Source organism: Neopsephotus bourkii, unplaced genomic scaffold, assembly GCF_033783945.1.
Source record: "Neopsephotus bourkii isolate Nb327-2 ecotype Australia unplaced genomic scaffold, CSIRO-AGI_Nbou_v1 NB_838, whole genome shotgun sequence".
NCBI lineage: Eukaryota > Metazoa > Chordata > Aves > Psittaciformes > Psittacidae > Neopsephotus > Neopsephotus bourkii.
Window position 1 is genome coordinate 501,311 of NW_026901334.1, and position 22,461 is coordinate 523,771.

At 61.2% G+C, this 22,461-nt stretch overlaps 1 protein-coding gene across 3 annotated transcripts; it reads right to left on the reverse strand.

Moving 5' to 3' along the window:
* Positions 1-1,455: 1,455 nt before the first annotated feature.
* Positions 1,456-21,926, reverse strand: SH3GL1 (SH3 domain containing GRB2 like 1, endophilin A2). Of its 3 annotated transcripts, none has more exons than XM_061355814.1 (10): positions 21,789-21,926; positions 8,063-8,131; positions 7,877-7,949; positions 7,244-7,387; positions 6,949-7,082; positions 5,660-5,818; positions 5,110-5,213; positions 3,563-3,687; positions 3,089-3,145; positions 1,456-1,654 (listed from the first exon to the last, which is right to left on the reverse strand). In XM_061355814.1, the coding sequence occupies exons 1-10, from the start codon at positions 21,831-21,833 to the stop codon at positions 1,458-1,460; spliced, it is 1,107 nt and encodes a 368-aa protein (XP_061211798.1). In that variant the 5' UTR covers positions 21,834-21,926; the 3' UTR covers positions 1,456-1,457. The 3 variants fall into 3 exon arrangements, with proteins under 3 accessions (XP_061211798.1, XP_061211799.1, XP_061211800.1); XM_061355815.1 differs by having other exon boundaries at positions 3,089-3,142; positions 21,789-21,915; XM_061355816.1 differs by lacking the exon at positions 3,089-3,145 and having other exon boundaries at positions 21,789-21,922.
* Between the last annotated feature and the right edge of the window lie 535 nt (positions 21,927-22,461).

Consider the following 22,461-nt stretch of genomic DNA (forward strand, 5'->3'; position numbering starts at 1 on the left):
TGTGTGTGGAAGCGGTCGTTGATTAAAGCGCGGATCCTGAGAGCTGCGTTGCTGCGGGGACACCCTGCCCATGGGGAGGGGGCTCAGGGGCTGCAGCCACCGGGCAGGGGGATGCTCAGTGGGGGAGCCTTCATCCTCCATCGCACCGCGGTGCCCCCGCTCACAAGCACTCACTCCCAGAGGACGCAGGCAGTAGAAAGAAGAGGACATTTAATACTTCCATCAGGTACAAGGGGAGCTCCGGGGGTTCTTTTCCTTCCCCTGGAAACCAGGAGAAACCATTACAAAAATCCACAGGGGAAGAGAAGCGGCTGCCCCAGAACGCAGCTCAGCCCCGAGAGCAGCACCCACGGCAGGGGCAGAGGGCAGCGCCCCCACGACACCGGTCCCTGTTCTCCCTGTGCCCCCCATCCCTGGCATGGGCCCAGTGCTCAGCCCAGCGGGGCGGGGGCACGTGGGTAGGGACACTCGGGGCTCACACCGGGAATGGGATGGGAGCAGCGGGGACAGGGCCTGGTGCGGAGCTTGGTCCCCAGCCGAGCAGGGATGGGGTCAGGCAGGGAGGGGAAGGGGGAACAGACCGCTTGTAGCAAGGAAAAGCAGGAGTGGGGATGGGGGGAGCGCTGCCAGGCCCCGTCCTGACCCCCCCAACACAGAACCAGGGCTATGGGGCGGCAGGAGCAGCACCGGGATGTACGGTCCCTCCTCCCCCCAAGCCCAGTGACCGAGGGGCTCGTTGCCCCCCATAAGGAGGGTTTCTATGGGGCAGAGGATGGGGGCGGCTCAGGAAAGGCACGTGAGGATCAGCTGAGCTCTGGTCCTGCAGCACCCATGGGTGCTGATGGCTCCGGGGGCAGAGGTGCCTGTAAGGGACAGGAGCCAGGACCTGCCCCATCATCCCCGGAGGAAAAGCCCAAGATGCAGAAGCGATTCGGCTCAAAATCCTTCAAACCCGGGGCCGAAGGGAGCAGGCACCCACTTGGGGGGGGCAGAGGGGTCCCTGCTGCGCCCCTCTGGGGTGGGAGGGGTGGCACAGAGCCCCGTGGGGCTGGTTTAGTGTTCGATGGGGGTCGTAGTGTTGCTGTGCCCCCGCATCCCTGCCCTGAGCCCCAGGGAGAGCCGGGGTCCTGGGGTGCTGGGCATCCATGGGGAGAGGGGTAGTGTTCAATGGGGAGGGGTGAGGGTCCTGCCCCTCGCTGAGGCTGGGGGTGCTGTGCTCGCCAGCACCGGGCCATGGCGCTGATGCTGCACCCGGCTCTGCCATCCGGATGCACGACCCGAGGGGAAGGCAAGCAGAGGGCAGGGGGAGAGGCCAGTGCCGATCCTGGGGGGCGCAGAGTACCGACGGTCGAGCACCAGGAGCGAGGAACAGCGGATCCGGGGGGGGCCTGGCCCCGGCGCCCCTCTGCCCCCCGGTGCCGCCGCAGCCGCAGGGATGGAGCTGGGACGGGCGCCGCTCACTGCGGCAGCGGCACCAGCACCTCCACGTAGTTGAGGGGGAAGAAGCCGGAGTGGCCGCTGAGCATCCCCTCGTACCAGTTCTCGTCGATCTGGTTGGTGAGGGTGATGATGTCGCCCTCCTTGAAGCCCAGCTCGCCGTCGTTCTCGGGCTCGAAGTCGTAGAGAGCCTTGCAGCAGGGCTGGTCCAGGGGCGCTGCGGGGAACGGGGGCTGCGGTGAGCAGGGACCGGGAGGGGGGCTCCTGCCCCTCCGGATGCAGCCCCCGCCATGGCCAGGCCCGGCCGGACCGGGGTTCACCGCTGCCCTCTGCTCTCCAGCTCCTCCCAGCGCAGCCCCGCCTCCAGCACCCGAACCCAGCTCCTCACTGGGAACCAGGCGGTGGAACCGCACCGGGGTGCTCCGGGGATGGGAGGGTCCCAGCCTGGGTTGGGATCAAGGGAGCTTAAAGCTCCTCCAGCCCCAACCCCTGCCAGGGCAGGGACCCCTTCCACTGGAGCAGCTTGCTCCAAGCCCCTGTGTCCAACCTGGCCTTGAGCACTGCCAGGGATGGGGCAGCCACAGCTTCTCTGGGCACCCTGTGCCAGCGCCTCAGCACCCTCACAGGGAAGAGCTTCTGCCTCAGAGCTCAGCTCAGTCTCCCCTCGGGCAGGTTCAAGCCCTCTGTGCACTCCAGCCCTTGACAATGGGGTTATCAGGCATGGGTGCGCGGTGGAGCAGGACCCTGGGGGTCCCTCTGTGACTCCCCCCTGGTGCAGGGTTTCAGATCCAGCTCAGTGCTGAGACCCCCAGGAGTGGGGAGCAAACCCCAGGCTCCTTCCCCATCCCAGCCCCATGGTTTAAGCAGCCTGCAAAGGGAAAGCTGCCGCTTGCTCTGCCCTGCCCTGACCTTCGGGGATGGGCTCTGGGTGTCGGGGTCCCACTGAGGAGGGACTGAGCTAACAGAGAGCCCCCAGTCCCTCCCCATTGCCCTGGGGCTCGGTGCGCACAGCAGGGCGAGGGGCAGAGCCAGCACATCCCTGTGGAACAGCCCCAGCACTGAAGGGAACTCCAAACCCCCCAAGCAGCAGCCAAGCCAGTGGCTTAGAGACAACCTCCACAGCACCAGCCTGGTCCCACCACCACAGCGCTTCCCTGCACCAGGCCCCCAAGTCCTCCTGGCCCCGTGCTGCTCCACCCCAAGCCTGCCCCACCACGACGGCTCTGCCCCACAGACCCCGCATCACCCCACAGCCCCTCCGAGGCTCCTTGCTGGCACCATAGAGCACGGGATGGGCTCCGTGTGCCGAGGCTCTACCTGCTCCCTCCAGCTCCCACAGTGGGTACGGATGGGCAGCATGGGCAGGAGGGGGAGGGATCCAGGCTGGGTGCTCACAACCCCAACAGAGGCTCTGCTCCCTGCGGGCTCAGGCAGGACAAGCCTGGCTGATGGGAGCTGCTCTAACTCCTGCAGGTGAGCAGAGCCCCCAGCTTGGGGGGCTCAGTCCCAGTCTAACGGTGCTGGTTTCCTGTGGGGCTCAGCACAGGGGTAGCAGCAGCTCCAAGCAGCAGCAGCAGCAGCAGGGCAGGAGGAACGAGGAGGGATGGGGAGAGACGGTCCCACACATGCAGTGCACAGGGAGGACACTCACGGATACTCCTGACGGAGGCCCGGGACGGCTTGTCGGACCGGAAAGAGGAGGAAGCTGCTTCCAAACAAAAAGAGACATGCTTAAACCAGGTGAAGTGGCAGAGGGAAAGGCAGGGCCCAGAGGGAGGAGCTGTTAGGGCAAACAGCAGCCCACATGCTGTGTTAGGAGCCCGCCTGTACCGCTGGGACCAGGGAGGGATGAAGGCAGCGATGGAAGACGGGGAGGGAGCAAGAGATGCCTCAGCTTTCCTGGCTGCCACCTGACTGGGCAGCACCGGGCTGGAGACCCCCAGGCAAACCTGGAGGCATCCCCAAAGCCAACCTAACAAAGGCTGGGCCCAGGAGAGAAGAGCCCCAGTGCAGAGGCACTGACAGAGCCTCCAGCCTGTGCGGGTACAGCCAGGAACCTCACTCCCAGGCACAGTGGGTGCCCTCCAGAGGCAGCGGGGTGTGCACAGCCATGGGACAGCTTTACCTGAGACTTTGGGGGCAGGATTGCAGGAGAAGCCCCCGTTGGACTGGTCAGTGTCTGCAAAGTCGTACGGCTCCCTGGGTTTGGGCTTGTATTCCCGCTTGGGACGCGAGGAGGCCTCCCTCATCCTGCAGGAAGGAACGGGATAACCCGAGATGGGGATCAGTGTGATGGGACCGGCGAGGGGCGGGCTACAGGGCTCTGGGGACAGGAACCTGCACAAGGCTCTTGTGCTCAGGGTGGCTCCAGCCCAGGGCCTGGGACCTTGCCCTCAGCGAGGGCCGCACGGGCCGGGCTCTGCTCCGGGGCCAGCGCAGGCCAGCAGGGGCCACTCGAGCTGCACTTGGGAAGCTCCCCTCGGCCGGGTCCTCCCAGCTCCGCCTTCAAACCGGAGCCAGGCTCCGCTCAGCAGCGCCCCGAGGAGGGGCTGCCCTGGCCCCGGCCCCCTGCACCGGGCTCCGCAGGGAGCCTCAGTGGAGCCGCCTCCCCTTCCCCGCAGGGAGCAGGGAGATGCTTGCTCAGGGAGGCAGAGCACCGAGAGCATCACTGCTGGGCTCTGTTACAGAGGGAGAGCAGGGCCTGCTGGCAACAGAGGGGCCTGGTGGCAGGCACACAGATGCCTGCCCTTAAGGACGTGGTGTTGGTGCCCTTCCACCACCCCATGGCCACCCCATCATCCCCTGCATTCAGCTCTGGTCCTCAGAGCACCCGGGAGCTCTTGCCACGGACCCTTCTGAGCCACAGCGATGGCCACTGCCCAGGAACCCTCCCTAATCACAAGGGAACCGATGGCACAAAGGCTGCAGGCGAGGCAGCCCCGGTGACAGCAGGTGACAGGTATGTGCAGCCTGGGACACCTGAGCCATGTGCTCAAGGGCATGATGGAGCCTCTGACTCCAGCTGGGCTGGGCCGAAAGCATCAACGCCCACAGTGCCAGGAGCCAAGGCCTGGCACGAAGGGGATTCACCCTTCTCCACCCTCGTCATGTTCCACTCCAGCCTCCTTGGGAGCAGCACAGCCTGGTTCAGGCAGGGCTCAGCCCAGTGCCCATGGCACGAGCACCGAGGGTTTGTTTCAGATGTCACAGTGCTCCTGGCATTGAAAGCAGCTTGTGCAGCCTGCAGGAGCTCTGGACTGAAGCTCCAGCGGCTTTAACACCAGGGGACAGAGCCCTTAGAGCAGCTCCAGTGCCTCAAGGGGCTGCAGGAAACCTGGAGAGGGGCTTGGGACAAGGGCCTGTAGGGACAGGGCAAGGGGAATGGCTTGAACCTGCCCGAGGGGAGACTGAGCTGAGCTCTGAGGCAGAAGCTCTTCCCTGGGAGGGTGCTGAGGCGCTGGCACAGGGTGCCCAGAGAAGCTGTGGCTGCCCCATCCCTGGCAGTGCTCAAGGCCAGGTTGGACACAGGGGCTTGGAGCAAGCTGCTCCAGTGGAAGGGGTCCCTGCCCTGGCAGGGGTTGGAGCTGGAGGAGCTTTAAGGTCCCTTCCAAGCCCTGTTTCAGAGGGAGGGTCAGGGATCACAGACAGGGCTTTGGTGCCCCCAGCACTCACCTGCGCTTGAGCTTCTCGGCGAGCTCGTCCAGGATCTGCACTGCCTGGCGGTGGTAATCCAGCTGAGCATCCACCAGGGCTGAGAGCTGGCTCACCTGCTCGATCTGAGGAACCACAGCAGAGCATGAGCTCCGGGTGCCAGGAGCCTCTGCACTGCACATGGGGGCTGAGACCCCACTGAGCCCCCCGGGACAGGACGAGAGGGCTGTGATTCCACACAGCAGAGCTCAGGCACGGCCAAGCCTCAGCCTGGGCAGCTCCTGCTGCTCTCTGGCCTCAAACCCTTCCCAAGTAACCTGCTTTACCTGCCCAGCCCCACTGAAGACACAAGCCACAGCCTCTCCCCTGGCCAAGAGCCTCATCAGGAAGAGAGGCTTCCAAAGGGACAAGAGGCCAGCAAAGCCATGTGCTGGGCCCTCAGAGCTGGCTTAGAGAGCAAACCCACACCTGCACAAATGAGAGTGGAAACGAGCATCCCTTTACCCTGTGTCCCCCTGGGGAGATCCCACCCTCGTGTGCACAGGAGCACGCAGCTCCCCCGTGCACTCACATCAGTTTCTAGGAGGTTGTGCATGCTGGTCTCTGCTACTTCCTTGGACTCCTCAAACTTCTCCATGGCCTGCCGGAGCTCCTCATCGGGGATTTTGCCCTGCCGCTTCTTCTTGTAGTCAAAGTCCAGGCGCCTCCCTTCCAGCTTCTTGAGGTGGTGCTGGGAGCAGGTGGGGATCAACAGTGAAGGCACAGAAGCAAAGGCAGGGGCTGGGAGCAGCCGAGCTCTGCTGCTGGGCAGGCAGCTCTGGTTACCGGCCAGGTTCAGGCCTCCCAGAGCTGACCCCAGAGCACAGCTCCTGCAGCTCCCAGAGGGTGCAGAGGCCCCGGAGAGCTGCAAGGCAGGGAGGAGTGGTCCCAGCCCCGCCTGGCAGAGGTCTGACTGCTGTGGCTGCAGGGGCTTTGCACTGAGCCCTCAACAAATGGAGATCATTTCACCTCCTTCCAGTGAGAGCTGGAGGAGAGCAGGGCAGGGAGTGCTCCCCTTCAAACCCCTCTGCATGGCGAGGAGCTCCAGTGCCACTTGCACTTGCCCAGAGCTGGGGGGACGCCTGGAGGTGAGGAACTGGGAGGCAGGCTCTGGGCCCTGCATCCCAAGCGCTCAGGGCAGGGCTGTTTCCATTCCACAGAACTGGAGCACCGGTAAGTCCTGCAACAGGAGCTGGCAGCTCCCATCTGGGGCAGCTCGAAGTGAAAACGCACTTGAGAGAGCTGCCTGGTGCTGCACAGGTTGGGGTGAATCCTATTGCAAAGCCTGGCTGTGCTTTGCACAGACTTGTCTCTGTGGCAGCACACAGCAGCTACCAAGCTCCACGTCTCCCCAGTGAGACACCTGCTTGGGATGCTGCATGAGAGACCCAGAGGGCTTCCCTGGTCCTAGCTTGGAGGTTGTGTTACAGCATCCAGGCTCCTGACAGAACAGAGCCAAGAGCTGTAAAGAACACTGTGCAGGATAATGCCAGGCAGCACCAGTGCAACGGGGCCGGGAGCTCCCAGCACAAAGAACCAAATTCAGCAAGGCCAGAACACAGGTTGGGATGTACCCTCCATAAACCAGGGAGTGAAGAACCACCCAAGTGCAGCCTTAGGAGCTGCTCAGAAGCAGCAGCAGCGCTGAGCAGGGACGGAATAGTGGTGAGTGTGGAGAGAGACAGCACACACAGTGCAGGGAACCTGCTGCCCCTGTGAGTCCTTGGTCCTCACCATGACAGACAGTGTTGGATGTGCTAACAGCCAGAAGAGGCGAGCAACAAGAGAGCTGAGGAGCAGAGCGACCCGTGGCAGCGTTACCTGGATCTCCTTGAGGTCTTTGTCACACAGGTTCTGGAGGGGATCAATGAAATTCTGTTTGACTTCAATATCCAGCGAGTCCTTCACCTCAGCCAAGCGCTTCATGGATTCACCAGCATCCAGCAGCGCATCGCCTGCCGGGGGGGGAGAAGGGAGGAGGAAGAGGAAGAGGAAGGGGTCAGTCAGTCAGAGAGAGCCCAGTGGGTGCTGGCCACCCAGTGCCCCCCGCTCCTCTCTGGAGCAAGCCTCTGAGCCTGGCACAGAGCAAGGGAGCCCCATGCACATGGGCACTCACCGAAGTTGGAGTCCTCGCCCAGCTCCTTGCCGTACCGGATCATGCTCTCCCCCAGCAGCCCCTCCGACTGCGGGTAGCCGGGGTTCTTCACCTGCCCGCGGATCTTGGACATGGTGTTCAGCATGGTCAGCTTGGCCCTGGAAGCTGGCACACAAACAGCCACGGCCGTGGTTGCAGCTCCCTGTGCTTGCCAGAGGCTGCTGGCTGCTGCCAGCAGGTTTGGGTTTCAAGCTACACCCAAAGCCAAGAAGCGCCATTGCCTGCAGCTCCCAGACATTGTTCACGATGGAAAAGAGAGGATTCCTTTCCAAGAGAGCAAAAATAGCTCCCCAGCGCTCAGCACCGAGGCCAAAGGAGTTCCCCAGCCCTGCCATAGTCCCCGGCGTGCTCTGAAGGAGCTGGCTGGAAGCACGCAGTGCAGCAGGCTCCAGCGGTGATGCCTGCAGAGCCAGCCAGCCCTTCCCAGCCCAGAGATGCTGATCTTCCTGGATAGCCCAGGTAAAACAGGTCCCCTCCAGCACCTCTGCAGGTCTAAGGGGAAAAGGTTCCCTCTGGTGGCTCTCTTCCCTCTCTGCCTCTTGCCCTGGAACCCTGTGGCAAAGGGAAGGGGCCCAGAGAGGTGCAGGCACTCACCTGGGTTTGGCTGGAGGTACTCTATTGTTCTGGTCAGTACTTCTGTAACTGCCTTGCTGGTCAGGTCCACTTTCTGCAGGGAGGACAAGGAGACCCAGCAGCAGTGAGGAGCAGCTCGGGGCTTTGGCAGGCTCACAGAGGAGTTACCTGGGTGCCTGCAGAACCTCTCTCTTGTTCCCTACTCACCTTTTCCATCTCCTTGAAGTCATCGTCGAGCTTGGTCCCTTCGGCCCCTCCAACCTTCTCACTGACCAGCTGCAGAGAAAGAACACGGGAGAAGGGATCAGGCACGGTACCAACTGCCCACAGCTCCTTGCAGCTCGAGGAGTGACTCCGGGACAGAGAGGGTCCAGAGGGCACCTGCAAGGGAAAGGAGGCGGCAGGAACAGCTCAAAACACACCAGAAAGATGGGGCTCTTTGCTAACCCTGCCCCGCTCCCACTGGGAGCATCCCTCCCCTCCCAGTGCACGCCTGAGTCAGGGTACTCCTCACCCACCAGAACCTGCAGGAGCTCCTTCCCTTCCTCCCAGCTCCAGCGCTGGCTGGAAAACCCCAGCAGCAGAATCATCTCTCGACTCCATTGGGAGCCAAGGCTCTGGTTTCACACATGGCAAGATGCAAGTAAAGAGGGAATGAGCAGAGTGCTCAGAGCAGCCAGCACAGGAGCAGGGGCCTCCCAGAGCCCTGGACCATCCCTGCGAGGGGAATGCAGGAGGAGCTCGGGATCTGGGCCGGGATTCTTTGGAAGTGGAGGATACAGAGAGGTGCAGAAGGGTTTGAATCCATCCATCAGAGCGTCTCTGAGGCCTGCTCTAAAGCCAGGGTTAAGGGGCGATGCCACTTGCTCCAAACCTCACCATCCCCCTGCCCAAGCTCAAAGAGGACAAGGGCTTTGTTAAACCCAACCCAACCCAACGTGTCCTTCCCAGCCCCACGCCTGCAGCACACACCAGCCCAAAGGAGAGCTCATCCTGCTCCAGACTGGTCCAAGTGGACATCAGGCTGCCCACAGAGAGATCAGAAGAGGTGCAGGAAGCAAGTGCTGGCTCCCAGGCACTCGGTGCCAGGATCTGTGGTGTTTGCAGTCAAACCTCCAGTCGGGATGAACAATGCAGGGCTGTTTACTTCAACATCAAATACCTGATTTTATCATGGCTTTTTTCCTCTGGAATCCTGCTCCCACGGGGATATCGTGGTTCCTGGTTTCTTTTGAGGAAACTCGGGGAGGAAACCTTTTAGGGAACCATGGAATGGTTTGGGTTGAAGGGACCTTAAAGCTCCTCCAGTTCCAATCCCTGCCAGGGCAGGGACCCCTTCCACTGGAGCAGCTTGCTCCAAGCCCCTGTGTCCAACCTGGCCTCGAGGCACTGAGCACCGCAGTGATTTGGGAGGCTTGAACACCCTCCTCTCTGGGGCAGAGGGATGGGAAGGGGGTAAGAACCCCCCCCTTCAGCCTGATTTAATCCTCCTTTTGACACCCAAGGCCTGCTGCTGGTGCCCTGCTGGGGAGGAATGAGATGGAGGTTCTCTGCTGCTGGCTCTGATTAAAGCGGGAGGTCTCATCTCAGGAGGGACCGTGCCATCCGCACCAGCTCCATCCCCATCCCCACGCTCCCACCCCAGTCAGGCAGGAAGACAAAGTCCCGCAGCTTCCCCCCAGTGCACGTCGAGGCACGAGCCAGGAGCAGCCCTTGTTGAACCTCGAGCTTCCCAACGGGAGTGGGATCAAGCTCCCAAGTGCCACCTCGCGCCCTGCTGCCTGCAGGGAGCCTGGGCAGGCTGCAAGCAGGGGCTGCCTTTCCCAGGGAAGCATTCAGCTCACCGGGAACCTCGGGAGCCCTTTGCTTGCAGGAGCAGGGGGAAGGAGGCAGCCACACGCTGCTGGGGTGTCCAGCCTGGACACCTTGGGTGAGCGCTGGGATGGCTGCTGACACGCTGGTGGTGCGCAGCCTCCTCCAGGGAAGAGGCAGGGTTTGCCCATCTTCATCCAGCTGGGGACACAGCCCCTTGGAACCGGGGCAGATGTGAGGGTGCGCAAGGCAAGGCACGCAAGTCAATCATTAACCCAGGTCAGTGACTCAGCCCTCTGAAGCGGGGTGGGAGGTGAGAACAAGGCTCTGGTGCCCTGCTGGCAGGGGACACCCCGAGGGGTTGAACCCAACCCCCTGAAGCAGGGCAGTGGCAGAGCAAAGCCCTGGTGCTAGCGCTGGGCGTCACGGCCCAGCGAGGCTCAGGACTGCCCTGCAATGGGTGGCTGTTACCTGGCACCCACCAGAGCTCAGCAGGGCAGGAACAGGGCTCAGGCACACGTGAGCGCCAGCGGAGGAGGCAGGAATCAACCCCTCACTTCCCATCCCTGGTTAATTACAGGGACGCTGGCAGTCCCCATGTGCCCTAGATAGCTCCGAGCTGAGGTCAGGCAGTGGGGAGGTGCACGGGACCCATGGGCTCTGGTGCTGTGCCCGCTCCCATCACAGAGCATCACCCAGAGCACCCCATCCAGCCTGCTCCAGCCACAGAGAGCTGATCCCAAGGGATGAGACCCACACCCCCCAGAGGGCTGCTCCCAAGCCACGCTTTGCATCCTCTGCTGCTTCCCTTCCCAGAGCAGGGGCTCAGGGGGGCTCCTGCTCCCTCCCCGTGCTGCCCGGAGCCCACCGGAGGGCTGCGGGGAATGAAAGCCCCATTGTGCAGAGGCAGTGCAGCAGGAGGGCGGCTCGGGGAGAGGCAGCACTGGGATGTGTGCAGAGAGGGAAGAAGGGCGCCAGGAAGAGGGCTCCTTGCTCCAGCTGGGAGTGGGAGAGGAGCAGGGGAGGGCTCCCGTGCATCCCTCCTCAACCCCACGGCTCCTTCACCTCATCCCTTCAGCCCCAGGATAACTTGCAGCAAAAGGGGGAACCCGAGGCTCCTTCCCTTGCTGGACCCCACTGGGGATCTGCACACGAAGCTGACGGGTACCAGTCTGCCCAAACACATCCTCTGCTGCTGAACACCAGCTTTCCCATAGGGCTCCACATCCCTGCCTTTTCCATTCTGCTCTTCAGCCTTTAAATCCTTCCAAATGGGGAATTATCCCGAAGTCCTGCAGCCTCCACCCCACACACCCCCCCCCGAGACAAACACAAAACCCAGTGAGGTTCTTTACAGCTTGCTTGCTACTCCCACAGCAGAGTCAGCTCCGTTTAGAGCACCTCAAACAGGCCACAGCCCTGCATTCCTAAGAGAAGGCGAACTGTATCCTCCCTGCCACCCTCGCCCTCTCCCTTGGCAAAACAAATCCCTACGGAGGAGCAAAACCACCAAGGCTCTGCCCGGCTCCTGCAGCAGGAAAGAGCAAGTCCAGTGGAAAAAACCAGCCCACAAAGTAATGAAAGAAGATGCTGGAACTCATTTAACCCACAGACAAAGAGGGGAACACACGAGTCCAGTAGAGACATGCACAAGAAGCAGCTGAGGAAAGCCAGGGCTCACTGGGATCACTCGTGCCCAGCTTCATAGAATCAAGGAATGGTTTGGGTTGAAGGGACCTTAAAGCTCCTCCAGCTCCAACCCCTGCCAGGGCAGGGACCCCTTCCCCTGGAGCAGCTTGCTCCAAGCCCCTGTGTCCAACCTGGCCTTGAGCACTGCCAGGGATGGGGCAGCCACAACAGAGCACGTTGGGAGGTGGCTTTGGGCTCTGCACCGAGGGATGAACCCATTTAGCACCCATCTATTGAAGCTGAAACACACAGGAGGCAACAGAGACAATTGTCACATTGGCTCCATGGAGCTGCCCCTTGCACTGCGATGATGAAGCCTTAAGGGCCCTTCCAAGCCAGCCCAGGCTGGGATTCCATGACTCCATGACTCCATGGCTGGCAGAGGCAGGAGCTCAGCAGCGCTGAGTCCAGCGTCAGCGATGGAGAACACCCCAAGCACCCACAGCTCTGTCCCCAGCACCCAGAGGCTCCCTGCAGAACCAGCTTGTGCTGGGAGGTGTCTCCATGCTGAGCTGCCCGGACCCAAGTGTCCCATTACAAGTTAATTGTCACCCTCCTGGCGCAAGGCTTGGAACGCTGGCAGGGCTGGAAGTGCTGCAGACACCGCTGGGATCCAGAGCACGGGGCCTCCTCTGAGGCTTCTTTCTCCCTTTCCCAGTGACAAACGGGAGGCATCGCTGTGCAGGGAGGCAGCAGATGCCCCTGGTGGAGAGCTCAGCACAGCCACACGCTACTGTGGGCATCTCCTGACCTACCTGGAGGAGAAGGGAACAAATCTGAGTGTCTGTGTTGCAGAAGAGGGGATGGACGATTCCCACCAGCACATCCCTGTGCTGCAAACAGGCACCGGGGGCACCCAGCAGCTCCGGGGCCCTGGTGCATGGAATGGGCTTTCTGCCCCCAAAGCTGCCACCCTAAGGAGAGAAGACAACGAGTGCTGGAAGAGGAAAGAGCCAGCAGTGATCTGCTCAGTGAGCAGCAGAGCTCAAACCAGCAGGAGGATGGGACTCAGCTGCTCACATCCCCACTGGGCCGTGGGGCCGAGCAGAGGCAGAGGAACAGCAGAGGAGCATCAGCCCCACCACTGACCCAACCTGAGCTGCCTCAGCTCCCTGCTACCTAGCCCATGGGGGGGTTTTTACCCTGGGATCCAACCTTCCACCTGCTCCTCAGCTTTCTTTCCCTTATTTCCTTACATCCCTGTTCTTCTTTCCCCTGAGCTGCCAGAGGGGAGATTGAGGTGAGCTCTCCAACCACGACAGAACACCGAGGAGCTCCTTCCCCTCCCTCCCTCCCAGGCAGCAAGCCTTCACAGTGACCTCAGCCTGGAATGGTATCACATAGAACCCGCACAGAGAGAGCTGCTGCTTGCTGGGCAGCCACTTGTCAAAGCCCCATCTCCAGGGCTATCAAATGACTCGCCTCCCTCTGCAGACGGGCTCAGAGGAATGGGGACAGCATGAATTAAAGCAGTAACTTAAGCAGCAGGCAGCAGGGGACAGCGGCAGAGCTGGGGCCAGCGAAGGGCACACATCTGCACTGCAGGGCGGCCGCTGCCCCTGTGCTCCTGTCCTGGCTCTAGTGGGACAGGCCCTAAAATCCTGGTGGTGACCCCTGTTCAGGAGGCTTTGTGCTCACCTCCTGCATGGAGCCAGGCTGAGGACACTGGGGCTGCTCAGCCTGGAGACGAGAACCTGCCTGGAGACCTCAGAGCAGCTCCAGTGTCTGAAGGGGGCTACAAGGATGCTGGAGAGGGGCTCTGCATCAGGGACTGCAGCCATAGGACAAGGGGTGATGGGTTCAGACTGAAACAGGGGAAGCTCAGGCTGGAGATAAGGCAGAAGCTCTTCCCTGTGAGGGTGCTGAGGCGCTGGCACAGGGTGCCCAGAGAAGCTGTGGCTGCCCCATCCCTGGCAGTGCTCAAGGCCAGGTTGGACACAGGGGCTTGGAGCAAGCTGCTCCAGTGGAAGGGGTCCCTGCCCTGGCACGGGTTGGAGCTGGAGGAGCTTTAAGGTCCCTTCAACCCAAACCAGGCTGGGGTTCTGTGAACAGTCAGCTCTCACCACAGGGAGACCCGGGAAATGTTCTTGCTACAGGGAAGGGGGCACCTCCCAACAGGCAGCAGCACCACTTGCATCCCATTTTCTCCTATCCTCAGCTCCTCCTCGCTCTGCTCCAAATGAGACAATTTCTACTGAGCTGGAAAAAAGCAAATAAAAGGAATTGGGTCAAATAAAGGGAAAACAAAACCCCGTAAGGGAAGGCAGCAGCTCCTGTCCCAGCAGCGCCTTCTCCTCACCCCCTCGCAGCGATGCAGCCCTGCAGAGGAAGTCCATGCAACCGAGGGGAAACGTGGAATGTTTGCCTTGTATCCACGTTTCCTGCTCAACCTCCCTATGTCCTATCTGGGAGAGCCCCAGTGAATCAGGGCCTGGCTGGTGCATTGCTGCTGAGCCAGCATTCCTGAGCAGCTCCACCCCAGCTCTGCAGCCCCAGGGAACAGACCAGCAGCTCCTCGGCCTGGACCCTCGGAGCTGCTCATGAGGTCACAGAACAGGGAATGGTTTGGGGTTGGAAGAGCCCTTAAAGCTCCTCCAGCTCCAACCCTGCCAGGGCAGGGACCCCTTCCACTGGAGCAGCTTGCTCCAAGCCCCTGTGTCCAACCTGGCCTTGAGCACTGCCAGGGATGGGGCAGCCAAGCTGGGGACACCACAACTGCACCCAGTGCTGCAGGGGGGGTCTCACGAGAGCAGAGGGGCAGAACCACCTCCATCAACCCTTCCTATGGAGGAACTGGGGATGCAGAAGAACCTCTGCCTGTGCAGCACCAAGGGAGGCTGACGGGACACAGAGCTCTCACCTCAGCAGCTCAGCCATGGCTGCGGGGGGGTTTGGGTGGCAGGGAGCATTAACGGGTTCAGGAAGGAGTCCAGCTGAGCTCCAGGCACGTTAACACACAGAAAGGACATCAAACCAGCTGCTGAGCTCAGGCAGGAGCTCAGCTCCATCAAAGGGAAGGCAAAACCCTCCTCCTGGCTTGGAGTGGGCAGAGCCCCATGCAGAGCACGTTTAACACAGACAGTGTTGGCCAAGCAAAGGCAGCGCTATCTCAGTGTACACAGACATCAAAGAGGGAAAGGAATCATTGGGAACACTATAAACACATTCTCCTTGTTAATTTGAATACTAGGAAAAGCTTTGTGCCTATCGGAGCGGAGCACAGCATCCTAAGGAAAAGGAGAGTGGGAATCAGGGCACAGACATCCCTAAGCGCTGGGAGCAACCCTTGCACCAGATCAAGCCCCTGCTCCTCCATCAGTTCAGGTTCAGGGGCCTTCCCATATCCAGGTACTCTGTCACACGTCCAGCCCATGCAAGATGCTGCTGAGCCCATTTTTCTCTCCCTGCCCCTCATTCACACTTGTTAACACTCATTTCTGAATGGTTTAAAGGGGAAAGAATCCTCCCCAGCACTTTGCAGGCTGCTCGTCCCCTGCAGGCGATGCTCTTGTCTCTACCCTGCAGCCGGAGCAGTGAGTGGAGCAGGAATCTGTTTGGATCACGTTATCCCCACCCAACACAACCAGGAGGAGCTTTCCTATGGCAATAGCTGCAGCAACATCTGGCGCTCCAGCTCTGTGCCTGCCCAGTGCCCCTAAGGCCACGCAGCAGCATCTGCACAGACACACATCAGCAGCAAACAAGATGTGTTGGCAATGCTCCAGCACGGAGCAGGAACAGCACCTCTGACACAGGGGATCTGCTCCAGATGTAGGTCACTGCTCCCCATCCTCCTGCCTGTTTCCTTATGAATTAACGAGGTTAGGTTCAAGTGTCACTGCTCCTCTAGAGCCAGAGCAGACTGGGCACAGAGTGGTTAATAAATGCTCAGTGATGACTCAAGTCTGGGCCAATGTGAAGATAGAGCCTGGTTTTCAAGCACTAGAGGGAATTAGGAAGCATTTTCCTCATTAGAAAAAGGCCTTTAAAGCTTGAATCATGCAAATTTTATCTGCTGCCTGAAAGACACACTTTCATTATGGAGATGCCTTTAACTCACCCTTTTTGGCTGAGCACAAAAGCAATCTCATCAGTCCCAGTATCATTAACTTTATTAATAGCCAGGTAGGAGGAGATAGGAAGAGCCTAAAGCTCCCAATGGCTTTCAAAGAAGGACAAAAAGACTAATTCCATTAATAAGACATGGCCTACAATGCACATGGCACATGCCTTGGGCTCCTTGTGGAAGTAAGAGCATCTCCTGATGGACTCTCCATCTGCTGCAAGAGGCAGGTCCAGCACCGCAGGGGGACCCTGTGTGCCCCCAGGAGATGGGGACACTTTATGGAAGAGCTCCCCTGGCACTAGCAGCAAACCCACATCCATGTGGCTGCTGGATCCCTGCTTACCCCTGCAGCTCGCTCCAACCACGGCCCTTTCCTGTCAACAGGAACCTGCAGGCCCTGGGCTCGTTGCTGCGGCCGTGGGGGTGAGGGGAAGAGGAAGAGGAAACTGGGTTAAAAATAAGATATTAATTATGGCTTTTAGACCAACAGGGAGAGGCCAGGAGGAGGCAGATCCTGCCCTGGGTCACAGCAAACTGCAGCCAGCGAGGAGAAGCTTGGGATGCTCTGGGGCTTTCCCAGCCCCACCAGTGCGGATCCTTCCCTTCCACGCCAGCTGCTCAGCTCTGCTGGGACCCCCTGCAGCCCTGTGTGCGGTGCTGGTGTCCCCAGCACCAGGCATGGAGCTGCTGGAGCAGGCCCAGAGGAGGCCATGAGGATGCTCAGGGCCTGGAGCAGCTCCTGCATGGAGCCAGGCTGAGAACACTGGGGCTGTTCAGCCTGGAGAGGAGAAGCTGCGAGGAGACCCCAGAGCAGCTCCAGTGTCTGAAGGGGCTGCAAGGATGCTGGAGAGGGGCTCTGCATCAGGGACTGCAGTGACAGGACAAGGGGTGATGGGTTCAGACTGACACAGGGGAAGTTCAGGTTGGCTATGAGGGAGAAGTCCTGCCTGCAGCAGCTCTGGGCACTGACCTCCCAGCTCAGGCTGATGCTTTCATCATTCAAGAGATTAAACCATCGCCATTAAAGAGATGGGAAGGACCAAGAGAGCCCTCTGCGAGCAGTAACCCCTCACTGCACACAGATCCCCTCCCCAAGGGGCACTGAAGCAGCTGCAGTTTGGCTTTTTCCCAATGGAATTCTGCAGTCTCTCAGGAGCAGCTGCCCTGCTCCCAGCACAGGCATTCCCGTTTTACCACCTAGGGCTTGGATGAGGCTCTGAGCCTTGGCAAAGGCACTGGCATATGCAGGGATGGGGGAGAGAAAGAAGGAGGAAAAATGTGCTAAAGAAATGAATCAGCGTTACAAGCCAGCCTGATCTCCTCCCTGGTTTGCTCTTTCCCAGGAGGAAAGCACTGGCAGGGAGCAGGGGGAGCAAGGATTTCCTTCCATCCCATCCAGAAACCACCCCCTTGGCACTGGCTGCTCTCAAAGCTTCACCCACAAAGAGGGATCAACAGACCATGCTGGACAGCAAGCCCCAAGGCAGAGGGAGAGGCAGGAGCAGCGCTGCACCGTCCCCTCCAGCCCGGAGTGAAGCATCCTTCCTGCATCCCAGATCCTGCCAGCGGGGAACTCTCCCTGCTGGATGTCACAGAGGGGAACGGGAGCAAGCAGAGCAGCACGTGGAGAGATGGAGTTTTCCACCTCTGTTTTGTGCCTTTGCCTTCCAAGAATCCCAGTTCTGGCTCTTTGAGCCCAGTGCCTGGGAAAACAATCTGGGAAGGTGGAGAAACGCCGAGTTAAAGGAACTGATGCAGAACCAGGAGGCACCCCCTGCCTGCAGCTCCAGCCTGGCTGAACCCTGCTCAGAACTGCTCCAGCAGTCACCCCTGAGGCAGCACCCAGGTCCTCAGGCACCGTGCTCCAGCCCAGGCCCTCCATCAGGGGTTCTGCTGACACAGGCTCACGGAACCACAGCTCCAACCAGGCTGGAAAACACCTTGAAGCTCATGGAGCCCAACCCTTCCGCAGCGCTGCTGAGGCCACCACTACCCCATGGCACCCTCTCCCCCACCTCCTCCTGCCCCTCAGCCCCTGCCGCTGACTCGGCTCCTGGTGGCACCGCACGGGCCTGCAGAATGCACCAGAACAGCTCAAACAGAGCCCAAAATAGCGCCTAAACCCCACCCTCGGGTGCCTGGTTCCTCCTTTGGCTGCTGGATGAGGGCTCAGCCCCAGAGCACCAGCGAGGGCTCCCCCAGGGCTTCACCCACCTCTCTCCTTGGCTCTGGGAACGCGCATGGAGCAGGTCAGGCCCACTTCCACCTTGAATCCTGCAGGATTCAAGACAAGATGAGCCTCAAGTTGTGATGCCACTGCTGAGGGATGTCCTTGCCCCCCTTGTGTGTGGGGCTGGAGCTGGAGGGCACAATGGAACCATGTGCAGCAAGACGAGGCACCCACAGGCAAGCTCTGGCCTCGTGGGTTTGGATTCCATGTGGAAGGTTATCCCGCATGCTGCTCTTCCCAGTTCTTTTCCAGTGGGAGATCCTGTGCTGCACGGTACGTCCTTGATGTGCCCACAAACCCTCTGCAAAGCAAAGGCAGGGAGAGGAAAGGCAGCTCATGCCTATGAGAGAGAGCCCCAGAGAGCTCAATGCGAGGAGGACTGAGCGAACCTCAGGAAAAGGCAAAGCAGGAGCTGTCAAAAGGCATCACCTGGGAAAGGGAGGATAAAAACCTCACTGGAAAGGGAAATAAAGGGAACAGGAGGAAACGACACAAAGGCCAAAATACCAGAGGACAAATGGCCCACTGCTGCCTGCATCCCTGTCCCTGTGCAGCACGGCTGGGAGCAGATCCCACTGCCTCAGCCTGGGAGCAGATGCCATTCCCTGCTGGAAGGGAGCTCTTAGGATGCATTACCAACTGCCTGGAAAGCTCAGGAGCTTGGGAACTGCGTGGTCCTCAAGCGGCTTCGGAGGCTGCAGAGCACATCCCAGGCTCTTGGGACAGGCAGGAAGCAAAGGGTTATTGATGGTGGTTACTGATGCCCCAAAGCATCTCCAGAACCTCAGGAGCAGCCACCGAAGCCAGGAGCAGAGTGTGTGTGTCGAGGGCTTGGAGTCTCTACCAGCACTCACTTCTCCCCTTGGCAAACAGCTCCTGGACCATGGAGCCTGCTCTGTGTCTCCGGCCCGGAGCCATCACTCACTCGCCCAGTCCCTAAGCCCAGGCAGGCCTAGCACAGGCTTTGGGAGCACGTTAATCCTGCCCGGGGTGGCAGCAGCACCAGCCTGGCTGCAGGCAGCAATGCTGCCTTCCCTCACTCAGCACACCAGAACACGTCCTGGGTCCCCCAAGGGCCCCGGCAGCCCTGAGGTGACACTGCCCAGCAAGCTCATCCCCATGGAGCTTCAGCTGCTCGGAGCAGACAGGGGCAGCCCCGGCTCCCCACATCCATGGGGCAGCAGCCAAAGCGGCCACACTGGGATCAGGGTGATTCCACACTGCTGGAGGCTATGGGTAAGGGCACCACGCACCACTGCTTGTGTCAGACCAAACAGGCTCTGCTGCTTCTGCCCTGGCGCTGCCAAGAGCTGCCCGACCCCAGTCCTGCTGGCACTGAGGGAGGGGACGAGGTCACCACCCCCCTATCACAGGAGCACGGCCTCCGCCCTAAGGCTTGTCCCTTCAAGGCAGAGGTGATAAACACGAAGGGCTGGTACAAACCCACTGAGGCTGAGCTCAGAGCAGGCCCAGGCACAGCAGCTCAGGCACCACGTCCAGAGCTTAACAGGGAGGTTGCATAGAATCCCAGCCTGGTTTGGGTTGAAGGGACCTTAAAGCTCCTCCAGCTCCAACCCTGCCAGGGCAGGGACCCCTTCCCCTGGAGCAGCTTGCTCCAAGCCCCTGTGTCCAACCTGGCCTTGAGCACTGCCAGGGATGGGGCAGCCACAGCTTCTCTGGGCACCCTGTGCCAGCGCCTCAGCACCCTCACAGGGAAGAGCTTCTGCCTCAGAGCTCAGCTCAGTCTCCCCTCGGGCAGGTTCAAGCCATTCCCCTTGGCCTGTCCCTACAGGCCCTTGTCCCAAGCCCCTCTCCAGGTTTCCTGCAGCCCCTTTAGGCACTGGAGCTGCTCTCAGGTCTCCCCTTCAGGAGCCTTCTCTTCTCCAGGCTGCCCCAGCCCAGCTCTCTCAGCCTGGCTCCAGAGCAGAGCTGCTCCAGCCCTCGCAGCAGCTCCATGGCCTCCTCTGGCCTCACTCCAGCAGCTCCAGGTCCCTCTTGTGCTGCTGCCCCAGAACCGGATCAGGGCTGTGGGGGGTCTCCCCAGAGCCATTCCTACCCCAGACCCTGTGCACCCGAGTGGCTGCTGCTGGCTCAAGGCTGGATGGAGCCTGGGAGCAGGCACTCCAATACCTGCAGACAGGGATCTCCCTCCCTGCTCAGGACACCGGAGCTGTTTCTGCTCCTGTTCCTCCTCCTTCCTGGGGTGAGCTTGTTTTCCACAGCAGCACAGTTTGCTGTGAACCAGCAGAACCTGTTGGGACACACGCAGCCACTGCTCCATTTGCCAGCGGGACTCTGTTGTGTGGGTGCCTCCCCAGGCAGCACAGAGCCAACTCCTGCTCCTTCTCCTCCCAGGGAGGCTGGACCGGTCCCTTTGTCACGCAGGGAGATGGGGGGGTCCCAAACCTGCTGCTCCAGCAGGACCCTGCTCCACGCAGACCTCGCTCCTGGCTCTCTTTGCCTTCAATTAACAACAGCCGTGGAAGCAAACACAACGTTTTAGGAAAGATCTTCCACATGTTTGCTCTTGGCAGCGGCTGGGAGCGCTGGAAGAGCCAAAACTTAACTAAGCCTCGACTCCCTGAGCCAAGGGGAGGCTGAGGAGTGGGACCGGTGGAGGGAAAAGGGAAGGAGGGTGGAAAGGGAAGGGAATAGAGGAGAAAACCGGCCCAAGTGGAACCAGTGACTCCCAGCTTCACGTTAAAGCATCTCTAAGGAGCCGATACCCATGCACCCATCACTGAGAAGGGGGTGGCAGCACCTGCAAGAGGGCCCTGTCCCTCGCAGCCCTGCAGAGCCAGGAGCTTCCTGGGTACTGGTGGGAAACCCCAGCACAAACCCGGCTCCTTTGGGTTCTATCAGCTCCCAGAGCCCCGTGGCAACGAGAGCCACGAAAGAACTGCTGATGCAGTCCCAATGCAACAGCAAAGACACCTCCGCCACTTATTGCAACGAACACACCCTGAGTGCTCAGTGGAGGCGAGTGGGCCACTTGGGCAAGCGACGTCAAGTGACTTCTCCTTGCACTGGGTTTCATGTCCCCCACAATAACCCCAAAAGGTTCCTTTTAACACCCAAAAGGGCACCGGTAACAAAGGAAACCACTGACCCAAGCCCACCTCTTTGCAACAAACCCTCCCAGGAGAGGCTCCATAGGGCGCTCGGATGCTCTTAGCTCTTGGAACCGCGCTGCTCCTGACTCAGCCATGAGCTTTCACCTCTAATTGCCCGTGCCCCAGCAGCACAGCGCATCCACGCCAGCAACACCCTCCCACAGCCAGCTTCCAGCACAGCTTTTCCCTATGGCAGGGGTCGGAAAGCCCACTTAGAGCGCAGGGATCCGAAGGAAGGGGGCGGCGGAATGCCTTCAGGAATGCGCTCTGCTGCTTCGGGGGGAAGCAGAACGCGTGTTCCCAAGCAGGGCCAAGAGGAGGAGGCGACGCACGCAGCTGGGCTGAGCCCGGAGGGGCTGGAACCGCGTTTTCCCCTCAGTTTAGGCCGGGATTCCGGGCTGGCTCCCGACACAGCGGGAAAGGAAGCTCCCAGCGGTAACGCCGGTGTTCGCTGCTGGGAAGGGAGCTTCCTGGACCACGTTCGCAGCACATTCCCACAGCCCGAGCTGCCGCGTTCCCCCCTCCTCCCTTTCGGGTGCCACCAAGCCCCCGTTTGCGGATCGAGCCGTGGTCGCTTTCCCGATGCTGCTTCCCATTCCCGGCGCTGCTCTCCAGGAAGCGGGAGCTTCCCGAGGCCCGGCTGCAGCCACCCGCCGTTAACGGGGCCGCAAACGCGGCCCGGCCGCCTCCTCCCGGGGCTTTCCTCCCGAAAACCCGCTCCCCTTCCCCGTTCCAAAGGGAATCCCGGCCCTGCCACCACCGGGGGGGGGGGTTTGGACCCCGCTACTTGGGGTCCCCCCTCCGCATGACACCCCCGTGGCCCTGGGGCACCGCCGGCATCGAAACCCAGGGACCCTCCCGCTTCCCTTCGAGCCCCGGGATGGCTCCGGGAAGCCGGGGAGCACCGGGAAGAGCGGGGGTTGGAACATCGGGCACCGGGAGGGAGACGAGCACGGCACCGGGATGCCGGGAGGGGATAACTGCGGTATGGGGGGGATCACCAGGCCCCCCCCCGGCCCTTACCTGGCTCGCTTTGTAGAACTGCTTCTTCAGCCCCGCCACCGACATCCTGCCGCTGCTGCTGCTGCTGCTGCTGCCGCCCGCGCCGGGGAGGCCTGTGGCGGCACCACGGAGCCCGGCGCAACCGAGCCCAGCCCGGCCCCGCCGCTGTCGCTTCCGCCGCCACGCCCCCTGCCGGCCCGGCGGAGCGCCGCCAACCGGCACCGCCTGCGGGCGGGGCGGTGCTAACACCTCACGGTGCGAGGGAGCGGCCGCAGTGCGAGAGTCAGGGGCTCTATCGCGACAGCGCCAGGGGAGGGCGGTGCTGCCGCTGCTGTCGCTCTATCGCAGCTGCCTCCTCCTCTTCCGGGGGAGCGAGCAGGTGGAGAACTACAACTCCCAGAATCCCTCGCGGCAGTCCCCCCACGTCTGCGCCTGCGTGCGCCAGCACCGATCGCTCATTGGCTCCCGGCGCCGCCGCCATTTCGCGCCCTGCCTCCGGCCCCTCCGTGTCGCAGCAGGGAGGTGCTGGGTGAAGGCGGTCCCGGTCTCACCGGAGCCGTCCCGGGAGCCGAACCGCCGCTGTCCCGGCTGCGGCCTAGCCTCGAGCACAGGCGTAAGGCCCCAACGGCGCCCCTCACCCAACCCTCCAATCAGCACCTGCAGCTCTTCAAACTGACACCCACAGCCTCCAATC

What these genes read in the sequence shown, in the direction of transcription:
- SH3GL1 (XM_061355814.1), bottom strand. Translation starts at nt 21,833, where the DNA reads ATGTCGGTGGCGGGGCTGAAGAAGCAGTTCTACAAAGCGAGCCAG. An exon ending in GGGCGAGGACTCCAACTTCG is followed by an intron (nt 7,083 to 7,243) that starts GTGAGTGCCCAT and finishes CCCCCCCGGCAG; the next exon opens with GCGATGCGCTGCTGGATGCT. An exon ending in AAGACCTCAAGGAGATCCAG is followed by an intron (nt 5,819 to 6,948) that starts GTAACGCTGCCA and finishes ACCTGCTCCCAG; the next exon opens with CACCACCTCAAGAAGCTGGA.